General features: G+C 39.6%; 1 protein-coding gene across 2 annotated transcripts in view; it reads left to right on the top strand.

The window, feature by feature from the left end:
- The window catches only part of COL4A1 (collagen type IV alpha 1 chain), a 125623-nt gene extending 122319 nt beyond the window's left edge, over positions 1-3304 (top strand). For both annotated transcript variants that reach the window (XM_061377576.1, XM_061377574.1), the window contains one exon: positions 242-3304. In XM_061377576.1, the coding sequence (XP_061233560.1) occupies positions 242-323 (82 nt within the window). In that variant the 3' untranslated portion in view covers positions 324-3304. The remainder of the gene's footprint in view (positions 1-241) is intronic.
- The last annotated feature ends 13542 nt before the right edge of the window (positions 3305-16846 follow it).

A 16846-nucleotide genomic window follows, 5' to 3' on the forward strand; every position in this document is an offset into this window, starting at 1 on the left:
AAGCCTTGTTACAGTAATGAATTCTAAACTGGAAGTGGACGATGTTTAAGACTAATCTTATGACAGTTTGTGACCAAAAGTGAATATACATTGGAGAACTTCAGGACATCTTCTTGATTCAGCACACCTTAAAGAGGCACTTGGCTCCATGCAAAGTTTGTGTTGCCAGTTCTAAACTTGAAAACTGACTGTTGATATCAACAATTGCTAATGGGTCTTTTTATTTCTTTTTTTTTAATAGGAAACCTACTCCCTCAACTTTGAAAGCAGGGGATCTGCGCTCAAATGTTAGCCGTTGTCAAGTCTGTATGAGAAAAACATAATGACTTTTGAATTTCAACTAATTTCACACAATATGGTGCTATTCGTTTAACAGCAATGAAGCCTAGACATATATCATATGTACCTCATTGTTGTCCAATATGAAAACAGTAAAGTGCCTTTTAGGAACTTGCATAACTAACACACACTGCTTTACTGGCCCTGTCCTTGCTGAAGAAGAAAAGAGACAACAAAGATAAGCTTCAAACGTTGACATGCCAAATGGCACTTTTGATCAAAATATATGTATTTTTTATATAAATGCAATGCACTGATAGAATAAAAAGTCAGCATTTATCCAGAAAAAATGCAAAGGTGCTAGGAGGTATGCAGTTCTGCCATATACTGTTTGACCCCCCTTTCTCATTTTTGTATTATATATTTAGATACATTTTTCTTCCCCAGATAAGTTTGTTGTTACCATTATCTAGGTGTCTCAAAATCCCAGACTCTTGGGTATGTACTTATTGTTCCTGTACAAAGCAATACTAATGTAAAAAAGAGTTTTGGGATCACAGACTGTGGTTAAGCAACATGTAACCATCTTTTCACAACATAGAGTGCCATCCTGCAAACCTTTGCTTCTGTTTGTAGTCTTTAGTGCTGTTGGTTTTAACAGGACTACAGCTGTAAGAGATTGCCAATTGGTTTCCCAAATAGGCGAGTTAAGTGTTTCTGCCATGTTGGTACTATGCAGCTTCTTTATGCAGTAGAACAAACTTTCCTGTGGAATAAAGAATGATCCAGCAATGGTAAAAAAAAAAATAAATAAATATTTTAGTAATTTATATAGATATCGACCGTTAGGCAAATCAAGCTCTGAATTTATCATTTCAAAAAGAAGCTTGCCAAAGATTTCTTCTTTTCAGTGTCATAAATTAGGTGTTTAATGCCAAAATATGATGTGAAGTGTTCATTTTACAATAGGCCATTTCAATGCTGAAGTTGCAGAGACTGAACCCAGGTTAACAGCTATTTGTGTTTATTATAGTAAATCCTGCTTTAAGCTTATAGTCTTTATTCTGTATTTAATATTTTTCAGGGTTTTAAACACTACTCACACACTGAATGACTTGATTTTGAAAAGCATAAGGCCTTAATTTTGTTAATATTGTGCCAAAAAAATCTTCAAAGTGGCCTCAGAAATAATTCTAAAGAATTTCTATGCAATTATATCATTGTTTGAGCACATCTGTGTCCAAAAGTGTTTTAGAGCCTATTACCATGCAAATACCAAAGGATTCTTTACAAATGCCAAGGCCTTTGTGTAAATTCTTATATGTGTATTTCTTAAGAATTCAAGTTTGTAATAAAACTATTTCTGTAAAAAAAAAAAAGCAGAAGAAAAGAAAAAGTTTTTACTAATTTGTTATTAGCATTCATTTACAGCAATGAATTAATTTTTAATAAGCCACCAATAAATGCACAAGCTTGATGCAATCCTAGATTATTTTTGTTTTGCACATCTCTCAGATGTACAAAGCATCTTCCAAAGGGGAAAACAGGACACTGTATCAACACCTCTATTGCTATCTTCTGAGAACTGGTACTAATAGACAAAACAGGGGTTATGTGTCTGTTACTGAAATGTGCTTGATGTGACCATGTTACAAAAATCTGCTAACCTCATCCTAGCTCATGGGAAGCAATCAAGTTACATGCATTTTTCACTCTTTCCTGGAATTTTCATGTACAAAGCAGAATTGAATTATACAGGAGAAAAATTGAAGTATCTCATACAGTTGTGCTTGTTAAGTGGGCAAGGTGAATCTTGGCTCTGGTTGGTTGGAGAGGAAATGGTCTGTGATACGTTTTTCCTTGGCAAAGGCACAGAAATTGTTAATGTTTCATGTTGTTTTCCAAAAATTGTGAAGAGGCTGCTGCTGCTGTTCTGAGCTCACTTGCACTTAAAATCCTTGAGGATTGTCTGGCCAAATGGCTGAGGAAGGCCTCTGTATAGAAATTGGCCGCCTCCTTTGGCGCTGATTCTTTACTCTCATGGAAGTTTTGACAAATGATCATTTTATTTATAAATTAGCATCCTCACAAAAGTCCCTTACCATAGTACAAAGTACCAGAGTCTGGTTATGTCTAATCAGCTTGAAGCATGGTTTTCCAAAGTGCCACTTGTTATTCAGAAGAAGAGGAGAACACTATGCTAAGGACGACTCATTGTGGACTCCAGGAAGAATTAAGTATTCAGCCTGCTCTCAGAGGATCCAGGCTGCTGCTCAGGCTTTTTAATTGCACTCTACAACTTGTCTCATGGTCAGCTAAGGATTTAATTTTCTTGATTTGAATTGTTGCAGAACTGCCAGACAGTTGAATTTATAAAGTCCTTCATGTATGTCTAAATGAAACCTGTGCATAAGAATGCAGTTCCTTTTGCTAGTGAAGGGATTGCTCCCTGCAGCTGGTCATGTACTAACCTGTGTTTTCTCAACTAGAAGCCTTTTGGAAACCAGGTAATTTGAAAATGTTCAAAACCTGTTTGAACTATAGTTCGATGTCTTACTTTTATAGTAATAATAATTTATTCCATGACCTCCAGCTCATAAAAAGACCTAAACCATTGTCATGCTAAAGATGCTATTTCTACTTAAGTCAGTGAGTAAACGTTTCAGTGGTTATCGAATACCAATCAGATCTCTTAAGAATATTGTGAACGCTGGAGTCTGGTGCCCTGGGTGAGGAAGAGCCCATGTACTAATGCGGAAAAGAAGTGTGAAACACTTTCTTGCTTTCACGGATCTGTAACTACCCCATATTCCATCATTTATGGCCAGCATTGTGGCTATGTACCATTCATTGTGTGAACAGGCAACTGCAAACACATCATTTGTTAAAATTGCCTTGCATAAGATCAGATTTCAGGAGAAAGCTTTCCTAAAGAAGTACATCTTGTTTGGTAGGCCTGTCTGTTTTTGAATGCAGTACTTGAAGAATAACTTTCATGACCCAAATAAATACATTTCTAAACCAGGAGGTGGTGCCCTTGCTCTCTTTATGGTAAGATTGGAACTAACAACTACACTAACAAATGCCTTGTTCCTAATCCACTAAAATGTCAAGCAGCCTAAGAGTTCTCTGTTTTCCCAAGTCTCTGTCTCTTTTCTGACATGTTCCTTCTGAAATAGGAATGGAGCAGTCTTCAGCTCAAAAAGAAAAGAAAAAAAAAAAACCACCACACACCCTATACATAAACAAAATTAAAATAGAATATAATGGAATAATTCAATATATATTTTGACACAAATGATCTCTTAGCCTGTGTGTGTCTTTTCTGATAGATGTATATTCAGTTTATAATTGTATCTTTTGTCCTTTCCATAGCAGCAACTTCCTTGATGAAACACTTCTTTCTACGAAATGGTACTTCTGAGAACAATATCCCCTGAGTAGGCTCTTAGAAAAGTGGTTGTATTAAAGCCATGCCTTTATATGACTGAAATCATCAAGCTGCATGACTTCCTCATAATTCCTTTCCTACTTTTCATGTTTTACAAATCCTGGGTAATCTGCAATAACTACACAAGGCAGAACATCAAGATGTAAAACGGGCAGGCACGTGGGTCCCAGAATACCCACTTAAACCCAGTAAATAGGAAATCATAGAATCATAAAACCATTGAATGGTTTGGGTTGGAAGGGACTTAAAGACCATTAGCTCCAGCTACCACTGACAGGGAGACCTTCCAGTAGACCACGTTGTCTCATTCAACCTGGCCTTGAACACTTCCAGGGATGGGGCAGCCACAGCTTCTCTGGACAACCTGCCAACAGTCAGCCTCTGTTTTCAGGCTGAGGTAAGACTAGAAAGAATTCATTCCACCCATCCGTTAATTACAGTATAGTTTATTTAGTAAGATTAGTATTAATTGTGTTTGTAATATTGGGGGAGGTCTGTACAGCATAATTATAAATAAAATAATAAAATGCAAAGTTGTATCACTAACAGCTGAGCAAGAAGGACCACATGTTCTTTGTGAAAGATGTACTAACATTCAGAACAACCTCAAAAATTATTTAGAATCATAGAATGCTTCTATGATAATATAATTTCCTGAAAGTGTAATTTTTTGTAAGTATTCTCTTCCTTCAGAGTGTCAGAAGAAAGTCCTTCAAAAAATGCTAGGAGAGGGTGTGTGTGGTTTTGGTTATTTCTCTCTAGCAAACAGCATGCTTGTTGTGTTGCTTGAGGTGTTAATACCTGTGGGAGGATAAATCAGTATGACTTCTCATGAACCCAGAAAAGCTTCCTATGGTAAAGATATTTCACCCAGCCAGGCTTCCTGACACCACCTTCTGTCTTCATCTCCCACTGTAGAGGATGTTACTCTGAGCTGAATTTTCCTACTTACATTTCACTGTTGATTTGTAAAGATATATTCATTTCCAGCTTCTCACTGTCTTCAAATAAGACAGAGCGTTGCTTTTCTGTAAACAATCAAAAGATGTACAAATGTCTGAATCTTTTAGTTTTGCATACGTTAGAGAGCTGCCTTCATTTTCCTCTGGCTATATGCAGTCAGCTATATTTATTATAATTGGCATGCAGAGGACAGAAGACTTGACAGGGTGAAAGCTATAGATGGAACATGATCATTTGACGCTCTGTCAGCTCCCGTCTTGCCTTAAGAAAACATGTTACATTTAATGCAGAATTGTGACAGGCTTCATTTGTCAACTCAGCTCTATGAAGTATGATTTACTCTGTAGTAAATAAACATGTAAAATGACCTGGACAGGGGAGAAAGTCCTTGTAAAACAGTTTAAAGAGTATTGATCAATCTTTATTATGCTTAGTGCACAGCTATTAGACCAGTGTTACTCACTGTATGCCTCTGCTGTAACGTACCTCTCAGGCTTGCACCATAGTGGTCATTTCTCCCTCTCAGTTCCTGGAAGAGGTGCAAAGTGGAGAGTGCTAGCACATGCCAGGTGCTATCTTCTGCTATCAAAGCTTTTGTTATCTTTGTGGGCTAGTAGCTGGCAGTGGAAGGTGTTGCCCACTTCCTATTCCCTCTAAATAATTATATCATTTTTTCCAGCCTAATTTTGGACATGAAACTTTGAGACATGATCAAAGTGGCAGCAAAATTACAGGGACTTGAAACGCAGTCACAGGAATCCCATGTCAAGAATTGTTTCTGTGTACCGCTTTCAAAAATGTATCTGGGAATCCCCACACTAGCTGTGCTGTCAGACACTGACTGACTTCCCAGGCAGTCCCAGTGAGTATCAGTTTATAGTTCTATTGAGATCTATATTACCCTCCTATTACCTTAGCATGGATGTGCTGCAGTGTCTGCAGGAACTCTTGATGGGTGAGGAGATGAGCACAAGAAGTGAATGACCTCTTGGTAGCTCAAGAGGCACATCTACAAATGGAAGGACTGTTGCTCTCTTTCACATAGACTGACTACAGCTTTTTCACAGATTCTTTTACCACCCTTGATCAGCAATTGGGAACTGTTTACCATCTCTGTTCAAAGTTAATATCTGCCAGGCCCTGTAGCATTACCCTGAACTAAGGAAAGGATCTACCCCAGGGCAGTGAAAGATATACCCTTGTCCTACTCCCAGCCTTCTCTTTCCAAGTAAAAAATACATAGAAAAGAAGTGCTGGCCTTCCAATAAAAATACACTGCAGCTTTCATTCTCCTGTTTTCAATGGCAAATCTTACTTCAGGGATAGATGGTGACCTCTTTAAAATGGGAGGGAAAAAACTGAAATGGAAATTTGAGAAAATAATCTCTGGATTCTATATTCACTGTATAACAACAGTTGCTCAGAGTAAAAAAAGCAATATCTGAAATGCTATGAACACCTACAGTTATGAGGGAATTTGAGGAATTCCTTATGGGGATTTCTAAACAGGAAAGCTACAGAAGTTATGAAGACCAACTTAAAAAAAAATACAGAATCACACTGGCTAAGTTGAACATGACCTTATACGTTTGAAATAAAAATCAGCAGATTCTGAAGGTCACCGTGACTGTTAGTGGTGCAAACCAGAAGCACAGCACTTCCTAGAGGAAGGCACTGCAAGCTGGGGATCACAAGTACGAATAACTCTGCAGTGGGAATGACTGGGGTTCTGCTCATATGAGGTGCTCTGGAGCCCCTGCAAAGGTTCACTCACAGTCACTTGCTTTTTCAGAGACCTGACCTAAAAAACTGAGTTGGACATACTAGTCAAAGCCTGAGATTGTCTGAAGGGACATTTGTGAAGAGGATCTGTTAACTGTGGCCAAGCACTTGATTCACCACTACAGAAAAAATGAGCTCTTCTGTGCAGTTTTGGTACCACTGTTATTTTGGGTATTTTTTTGTCCTCATCTGTCATATCAGATGAATATATCCAACAAGAGTATATTCATAACTATTAACAAGAGGTAGATTTCTTTCTAGAAACACACAGTACAGTGGAAATTGTTTAACTTTTCCTTCTCTTTTTCAGGCAAATTGCAGAGAATCACAGAGAGAGAGAGAAAAATTTTGTAGTTGTTTGATCTTGCAAGGCACTGAATATGACCCCTCAGGAATGTGTAGGAGAGGAAATGAAAAGCAGACGTGGGAAGCTGAAAAAGCTGCACTTCTCCTCTATCATTAAGTATATAATAAGGTAGATTACATCAGTTGTTGGCCTAGTCTCCCTGGTGAACAGGTGTCATAGATACAGCACTGTCTAATCAAATATTAACTCATCATGTGGCAGCAAGTACTAGGAGAGGGAACATGTAAGATCATCTACCTCCTTTCACATGCAGCCAACTCTTCCATGAGGCACTAAGGTTCAGCAGAGGACATTCTTGTCATTCTTATGGAGTTAATCTAATTTTATATAGTTGCATAGACTTGTGACAATGAATTTTTTTCTGCTTCCTATAACAAAAGTATGTTGGATGCTAATATATGAAAAGCCATGAACTCAAAGGGTGACATTTATATATGTATCTATAAAGTTAAACCCTAGGAATACAGTAGTAACTGTCTCCAACCGTTAGTTAGAATAAAGTGACGTACAAGACTTTTGATTAATATCTTTCTACACTGCAAATAAATACCATAGCTCCCAGTTTACAAGCAGCAAAAATGGAAATGAAATTACATGTAGTTAGTTAGAAAAGAAGCCAGTCCTTAACTCCTGGGTTGGGCCTGTCCCTGCTGGATCATGGTCTGCCCCAGAGTGGGCATTCCTGAACAGGGGTGGAAAAAAGAAAGACTTGTTTGTTTTTTTGAATATTCCATTGCATTTTTTAGACTTTATACAGCTTTATAGGGAATCCAGAGGGTTGCAGTAGTTATAAAATTACAGCTGGATCAGATATGTGGGTATTGTACATAAGATATCAACCAACACAAGAGAAGGTGCCTAATGAGTCTGTCTTCCGAGTGACTTTCCTGAAGAAGAAAATCATTAATATATGGTATTCAAAGTAGAAGCAAACTAATGATAGATGAAAGGAGGTAAGAATTTTCTTTTCAGGAAAGACAGTGTATCACTTATTCTCTTTTCCTTTGGGGTCCAGGAAGAGTCAGGATAGAAGGAGAAATGATGGCTAGGAGACAATATTCTGGATAACTAGTGATCCTGACATGTGAACTCTGATAGGTGTCCTCCTCAATCCATTCTAGCTGTCTTTCTTCTGAGATCAGAAGCCTAAAATTGTTTCACACAGTTTCAAGGAGGGCATAAAAGCTCTCCCTGTTCAAGAGGGAAAGGACTTAGTAAATCTGGTATAAATTGACTGTAAAGAAATTCAGCCTGAAGAACCCTTTATAATCAACAAAGAAGGGAGATTTGGAGCCTGGGCTGGCAGAACTGAAGAACTAGGAGACTTTCCATCCCAAGCTTTGTTAGCACGTACTGAAAAGAAATGCACAGTTGTACCTGTAGTTTCCTATTATCAGATATTACTATTCTATGTTCTGGTGGGATTATGGATTATATATCTATATAGATATACATAGATATATATAGACACAAAATATATTTTATATATATATATAAACCCAAGAGTTTATATATATATATATTACATCTAAGAACTATTATCCCATTATCATATATCGTACTATTTGTCCAAAACATATTAAAATTAATGTGACAGAAAAGTGAACCTGATGTGTAAGTAGTTTTTCATTATTTAATGAAGGCAGGAGATGTGCCAAGAGCTGAAGAGATCCAGGTGTGAATTTTAGCTCTGAATCAGCTCCACCTTGAAGGGAGATACAGATGCACACCATTCCCTCTCCACTCCCCTTGCTTTTGGGAAGAAGCTCAGTGGCACAGGAAAGGGGGGCAAGCTAGTAGTGAGCTCCGTTGGATTCATGATATTGGCACTCAGTGACTTAGGACTGGTGGTTATGTTGTGGGGTAGATTTGCTCTGGGGTTGTGACATGGCCAAGGTGCATGGTCTACAAACACAACAATTGCCTCACTGTGCAAATACTGCTAGTGTCACTCTCCATCTGCTCAAGTCAATGTTAGTCCACAAGAGCAGAGCTGTTGAGGCTCGAGCACCTTGAAACACCCCTTATGACGTATTTAAAAAGAAGTGCTCAAAACAAGCACTGCCTGGCCACCTGCTGATGGCAAACCCTTGTCAATTTATTTGAGATTAATTGGAGATGTCTGTGTGGGTTCTGTATTGCATCACCTTCAACATCTTTTGGACACCTTAATGTGACAGAGCCAGTGAAAGTAAGCAGTCTTTGAACTCTCACTTCTGGAAAGGAGACCAGTAAGAGCTTGTCATCAGTTTTTATTAACACTAAATATTTTAGCAAGCTCCTGCCATTTTAAGTATTGTGGGGAAAACAAAGCAGTCATCTGCCTCCTCTAGCAATTTTCGTAACTCATGAGACTAATCGTTCCTGTCAGGTAGCTACATAGCTTTTTTGTGCTTTATAGCTGACAGCCTTTTTGCATTTGGTATTGAAAGTAGAGGCTTCAGCATTATGCTACAGAGACTATCCTACATATTTTAATCACTTCCTAGAATCATTCACCTTTTGAAAGAGGCACAGCTCTGCACTGCAAAGCACAGAAAGGACAGTGTTGAGTCTACAGATTTCTTACCCTCCGGAGGATTTATTGGCAGAAGTGTAATGCTCTCAGTGAGAGGCATTGAGAACAGGCTCCGGTGTGGTCTTGGTGAACTTGTGATCTTTACTTTTATTTCATTCTCAAGTGTGTGCTGTGAGTTGATCTAAATTATATTTTTTTATTAAATAACCAAATCATTGGTGGGTCCTGGAGGGCTTGTTACAGACAAAGAAACACAGAATAGGAATATTTCCTATTTTTTGTAAGAAGAAGTGGAGACTCACTGCCAAGAGATTCTGCTGCAGCAAACTTGTACTGGTGGGACAGGTTTAAGCACTTAATCCTTTTGCTGCTGCTGTTATAACAATACCTAGAATATGGCAGCACTAACAGGATGTTTTTTATAGAGATTAAAAAGGATTATTCATTTTAGTGACTCATCTCCAGCCAATCCATTGTTGAAAACTGCTTCTGATTGTACAAACGGTATGTTTTCCTGATAAAACGAAAGCAAACTGAAGAGACCTGTTCCTTTTCAGCCACCAGATATTCTGACTTTTGCTGTCTGTTAGAAATATAACAGTTAAAAATCCCAGGAAAGTCTAGTTCTCTTCAGTGTGTCACATGTGTTAGCCCAAGCATCTGTTTCTCCCTGTCCCCTACTCCTACAGATTATTCAGACACAAACACCACAACATCACATAGTGTCTACCCCTCTGTTTTGTTTCAGAGTGGTGTAAAGTCTGTGTGTCAGTCTGGTCTTGCTTAGAAGTTAATTCTGGGAACAATAGGCCCAAGAATATTTTCTGCAACAAAAGAAATCCTCTTTTGATAAGGTAACAAGAGCAGCCTGATGAATGCACAAGAGCGAGTAAAATGCTCCATCAAAAGATACAAAGGTATCTTGCTTTCTTACAGCAAGGCAGGAATTGTGGTGCTGAGTAAGGCTCTCTACTCTCATATTTCTCTACTACATATACACAGATTCTGCCCCTTTGCTAAGGGCAAACTATAAACTTCTGACTGACTTCATTTTCTGTCCTCTTAGTCTACTTGAAAGGGTTTAAATAGTGAGAACAAACAGCAAAAACCTTTACTTTAAAAACCCTACAGCTTGGAGTGTCTCTTTTAATATTATTTTTTCTGGCACAATAAAGGAGCTTCTTAACCTTTTGCTTAATAACAAGGGTTTCTCTGTGAAAAGCTTGCACTTCATTTTTTTCCTATGTGGGATACTCAATATGCTTTCTAAGCACTACTTCTAATCTTTCAGTTTTGTAGGTCTTCTTTTAGCTTGGTACCTGCTACTTTATGGATGTGAGTTGCCAGAAATCTTTTTGAAACATACAAATACATACATTCAAGATAACACTTTGAAATATATTCTCTAAGCAACTAATTGTACCCAGTAACGAAAGTAATTCCCTTACATGGTAAACACAATGGGCTTCAGTTAAACATCATGGAGCAAAAATTGCTTGGATGGACAATTTTCCTGTGAAGCAGGAAATATATGTTCTCTTGCCATCTTTGACACTGTGCATACTGCCATCTGGGTGTCCTGAGAAAGCACCTGGCTTGCTTCCTTACCTGCTGCTCTCACCCTTTCTCAGTGGCCACATCAAAGTGCACTATAAACACAAAAATGTCATCAAATGCCAAGCTTTCAACCTTACATAATGCCACTTGCTCTGGGCTTCTGCAATGTTATTGATCATCCCTGATTTGCAGGTGGAGGACCTGAGAAAAAGATGCCCAAGAGCCAGGGACTAGAGCTGGAGCCCAACTTCTTCACACACTCGGTGCTACTCCTAGGCCATGTCCACAACCCCTGCTGCCCTTGTGTCCACAATTACTGTCAATTACTGCCAGTACTTTACAGCTGTATAAAAATACTCCTTCTGAAACGTTGAAGCATCTTTAAAGATGATATGATAGTGCTACATTTGCTCAGCTTTCCAGTACAAGACAGACATGGAGCTTCTGGAACAAATCCAGCTCAGAGGTACTAGAATAAGTAAGGGTCTAGAGTATCTCTCCTATGAGAACAGGCTAAGGGAACTGAGTCTGTTCAGCCTAGAGAAAAGAAGGCCTAGGAGGGATCTGATCAATGCATCTAAAATCTGAAGGGAGGGTGTCAAGAGGACGGGGCCAGACTCTTCTTGGTGGTGCCAGGCAATAAGACAGGAAGCAGGGGGCACAAACTAAAACACAGGAAGTTCTACCTGAACATGAGGAAGAACTTTACTTTGAGGGTGACTGAGCATTGGAGAAGGTTGCCCAGAGAGGTGGTGGAGTCTCCTCCCCTGGAGATAGTCAACAGCCACCTGGACACAACCCTGAGCAATGTGCTCAGGTGACCCTGCCTAAGCAGGGAGGTTGGACTAGATGATCACCAGTTGTCCCTTCCAGCCCCAACTGTACTGTGCTTCTGTAACAAAATGATTCCCACTGCAGTGCTAACCCCAACTGAATCACTGCTAACATTAAAGGCATTATTTCTGCTCCACTTTCTTTCTCTGAGCCTAGGTAGCTGAACGCTGCTGAAGTGCCTGCTTTTACACATGTTATTTGAGAAGTGTCTGTGTGTAGGTCACTAAGAGTACATTAGGAATGCAGTGACATTTGTCATTCAAACCATCGCATCAACCAAGCCTCTGCGAGTGTTAATTATTTCACAAGTCGCTGCACTCAGTCATGTGTCTCAGGTTGGTGTGTTGCCAATGAAGCGTGATTTTTTTTTGTAATGAGTCAGAGTTTTCTTTCCTCACCCATACCCTGTTAGATGGGATCACGGTCCTCACATGCTTCCAGAGGGATGTGAAGACACACTGAGTAACAAACAAAAAGAGGTTAAAATTGCAAACTGCAGCTGTCCTCTGTTTTCTGTCAGATTGCTGGGGTTCCTGCTACACTGTTCAATCTTTCAGGAAACTGAAAGGCAAGAAGCTATTTCATTGCCCACAGGAGCTCAAGGAGTTTTGTATTATAGTCAAGTAGCAAGGAACCGTTTCAATTGGTGCTGTTGCCAGGAAGATCACAGTATAGTTTAAGTCTTTGTCAGGAATCCATGAGGTTTTTGCTTACCATAGGCTGAAGCGTGAACCGTAAACTGAACTAAAAATTGATATAATTTCATAATGTATTATAGAGAGACCACATGGGATTTTTCTAGAATTTAGGAACAAATCATCTGTAGATGACTGCTGATGGCTTAATCTCAATTTCATTCTGTGAACAACAGGACATACTGCCAGCTGGGGTTTACTAGATACTTCCAAAGCATCGTTATTTCCAGTTAGAAATGCTATCAGCTGTGAAGTCAAATCCCACAGTGGAGGCTGCTGAGACTTTACACTCTGCCAGAGTAAAGGCGCTACCCTGATCGTATGCAGCCCAACTGGAGCCATGGCTATGACAGGAAACTGAGCAGAGACAGGGCAGCCTGGAAACTATGTCCCTGGTCATTATGTTCGTTGCTGCTATAAAAAGACTTTAGTCAATTATGAATTTTGTCAGAGCATTCTAATACGGGTAGAAGGAGAAGGTCACTTTGAAATTAGCTCATATTTATTTGTCTGTCAATGCTCATAAGAAATTATACACATACACCAGATGCTAGACTGGCCATGCCCTTTGTTCATTACACAGGCAATTAAAACAAAAAGAAGAATGTCCAAGTGGTAGAGTTTTAATAATCCCAAAGATTAGCAACTAATCCCAAACCATAATGAATTTTCCATCAGCATGACTTGTAGGTCACTGTCACTATAAATCCAATCCAGTGAAGTCCATTACCCGAAGGAATGCTGATAGACTGCAGAAAAACAGAACAGAAGCCAGAGTCAGTGATGGAAAAATAAAAGTAATAGAACATTGCCCACAGGGTGCTGTATTGACAGCCCATAGATGGCAGTGTACTCAACTATGTCTCATACTCCACAAAGAAAATGATCATCTTTTCCATTTACATCACTTTCTGTTCTGTCATGTCTTAATAACACCAAGTCCTAGTACCACATGGCTACTAAATCCTTGTCTTAATCACAAATGTGCTTTGAATGACTGTTACGCGCATTGGGTGAAAAGATATGGACTTCTGCTTAAGTGCCTGAATTCTGGAAAAATGGTTCCACCTCTGTGACCCTATAGAGAAACAGCTGAATGAAGTAAAAAAAATCCCCTGGGCAGAGCATGCCTTTGCTCAGTACGTTATATGAGCTCTGCCAGCATAGCGTTAAGTACCAAAAAGTCTGTCTTAAATTGCTCTTAGTGACTTAGGTACCTGAGGCCACAGACCATGGAATTCTGAGGTTCTGGTGCGGGTGAAGTATCTTAAGACCAAACTGTGAACTCGAAATGTTTGTATAAAAGCCAGTTTATCTGGGAGGGAAAAAGAGTCAATGGGATTATTTAATTTATGTTGTGACTAAACTGACTGAAATGAAACCATGACCTGAGTGAGCATCTGAAAGGGTATCAAAAACATATCCATGTTAACAAATGAATATTTGACATTGTCTCCTGCAATGTTATAGCCTGTATAGGTGGGCAAGTAGATTGGTAAGAAACCAGTTGGGTGGTCAGCTCAGGGGGTCATGATAAGTGAATCATTTTCTGCCTGGAGCATGCAGCAGAGTAGGTACCACAAAGTTTATCCTCCAGCCTGTGCTGCTTAATGTTGTTATTAGTGACCTGGAAGAGGTCATGGAGCACACTCATCAGGTTTGCAGAAAATGCCAAATTAGAGGTGGCCAGCCAATACTCTCCATGGAAGAGCTGTCATTCAGAGGCTCCTAGACAGGCTGGAGGGGTGGGCCAACAGGAACCTTTCAACCCAAGAAGCCAAACACAAAGTGCTGACCTGGGAAGGAAAAATCCTTTGTAATGCTAAAGGCTGAGGACAAACTGCCTGGATAGAGAGTCTGAGGAAGGAGCTCTGGGGCAGTGAGCTGGGTGGGAGCCAGTAGCAAGCCCTGGCAGCAGAGACAGCCAGCAGCACAGAATCATACAGTGGTTTGGCTTGGAACTGACCATTTAGTTCCAACCCTCCTGCCATGGGCAGGGATACCTTCCACTAGACCAGGTTGCTCAAAGCCCCATCTGACCTGTCCTTGAGCACTTCCAGGGATGGAGCAGCCACAGCTTCTCTGGGAAAACTGCCAGTGCCTCATCACTCACACAGTAAAGAATTTCTTCCTAATGTCTAATCTAAACCTTCCCTCTCTCAGTTTAAAGTCATACCCCCTTGTCTTGTCACTACATGCCTTGTAAAAAGTCCCTCTACAGATTTCTTGTAGGTGCCCTTTAGGTACTGAAAGCTGCTCTGCGATCTCTCCTGAGCCTTCTCTTCTCCAGGCTGAACAACCCAACTCTCTAGGCCTGTCTTTATAGGAAAAGAGCTCCAACCCTCTGAGCATCTTCATGGACCTCCTTTGGACTCACTTCAATTTGTGATGCTATTCCCATCCAATTTATCTGGTGATAAATCCTGGCTGGGGACAGTAACCCAGACCTTTGCATCTTGACCACTGGCATAAATCAGCATTGATTATACAGACTCAAAAACGTTTAAATATAGCAGAGGCTGTTGTTCATTTTTTACTATGAATGGCAAATTTGTCAATAAAGTATTTCAACACTTCTTAAATATGGAAGAAAGAACCAAATTAAAGAGTTTTGGGTTTTTTTCCATCACTACCGTTCACCATCAGTATCCTGTAATGGACCTGAGTGTGACTTAAAGAGCATACTTTGTTTCTAATTTGTTCTTTTTTAAAAGTTCTCTTATAATTTCAAATTTCGTTGGTCATTCCCTGTGACTGGTGACATTTCACCGATCCCTTTAGCTACCACTATCTCCTCCCTTTTAAAGTTAAAATGTATCATTGCTGACATTTTTCTTTCCTTCACAGATTCTAAATATTTATTTTGAGGATTTCTTTATCATCCTGCATCTTTTTTTCCCCCTTCTTTTTAGTCCTCTGAATATTTCCTGATTGCTCAATCATGGTTTTTAATTTAGCATCCAAGAACTAGTTCTGAAGCATTTCCTCCTGTACTTTTTCAAAGCATTTCTCGCTCTAGATATGCAATTCCAGTTTACAATGTTGCCAATTAGTTCATACATTTAAAAAAATGCCAGTTTAAAGCTTGGTAAAATATAATGCTGATTAGTAGCAGTACTGCGGTCAAATAGGTTTAACCCAATAATGATCATTAATATACAGGCAAGCATAAATATTCTAAATAGCAGTGAATATTTGCTTGTCCATCAAAAAAATCTCTGACATGGCAACTCTCTTATCTTCACTTTCTATGGATACTTTAAGGTCTCCGTAGTTAATTTCCCTAACTCTTCACCCAACTACTTGCACTTTTTCATACTCCCATGAAAAATGTCTAATGTCATCCAGTTGTTGCCACCACCTAAAAAAATGAGGCCTTTCTCCTAAATATTCCTAAGGTAGATAGTTTCCCCAGTGCAGCTAACACATGGACAGGGTGACTTGCTGGGGTGCCTTCCAATGTCAATGTACTACTAATTGGGCTAATATCCTGCAGTACCTTCAATATCTACTTCAGCATTACCTGTTCTCACGGCTTCCAATTTTGTGAAACATCTACCCTGTCATTTTTAATTGCTTCTCACTGAATACATTATGGAATATAAAAGCGTGTATACTTCAAAGACTCTTGAACCTGGACAGCACCATCACTCACAGAAATGGGTTTCAGGTTTAGAAACACTATCTGATGTCTATAGCCAGTGGAATCCCATAGACCCACTGCTTTATACAGCAGTGCTGGTTCCACAGCCTTTCTGAGCCACTAATTACTGAGATAATTCTTGTTAGCTGGTGCAGCTCAGGTTCCTAGTTAAATGTAGAGCAGGAACCTTGGCAATAAATCAAATCAGACTCCAGAATGGAGAATCATAGAACAGTTAGGGTTGGAAAGAACCTTAAGATCATCTAGTTCCAACCCCCCTGCCATGGCAGGGATGCCTCATACTGGACCATGTCACCCAACGCTCTGTCCAGCCTGGCCTTGAACATTGCCAGGGATGGAGCATTCACCACTTCTTTGGGCAGCCTGTTCCACTGCCTCACCACCCTCACGGTAAAGAACTTCTTCCTTATATCTAACCTAAACTTCCCCTGTTTTAGTTGAAATGCATTACTTCTTGTCCTATCACACAGCACTCTGAAAAATGAAAACACTCTGTGAAGACCCTCCAACTTTGATCTCACCCTTCTAGCATAAACTTGGTTTAGACAGTGATACTGCACAATGTTGTCATTCCTTCCTCAGCCTGATTTTCTTTTTCTAACAGAACTGAGGTCCAGGTTGTACAACCCAGGGATCCTTTCTTCATCAGCTTTCCAGGAAAAAAGCATTGGAAAACACAGAGCATTGTTCCCGTACAGACACATGCCATATTTTGATAGCCCGTGATGTCTCCACC

The sequence above is a fragment of the Neopsephotus bourkii genome, unplaced genomic scaffold, assembly GCF_033783945.1.
Source record: "Neopsephotus bourkii isolate Nb327-2 ecotype Australia unplaced genomic scaffold, CSIRO-AGI_Nbou_v1 NB_1760, whole genome shotgun sequence".
Taxonomy (NCBI): domain Eukaryota; kingdom Metazoa; phylum Chordata; class Aves; order Psittaciformes; family Psittacidae; genus Neopsephotus; species Neopsephotus bourkii.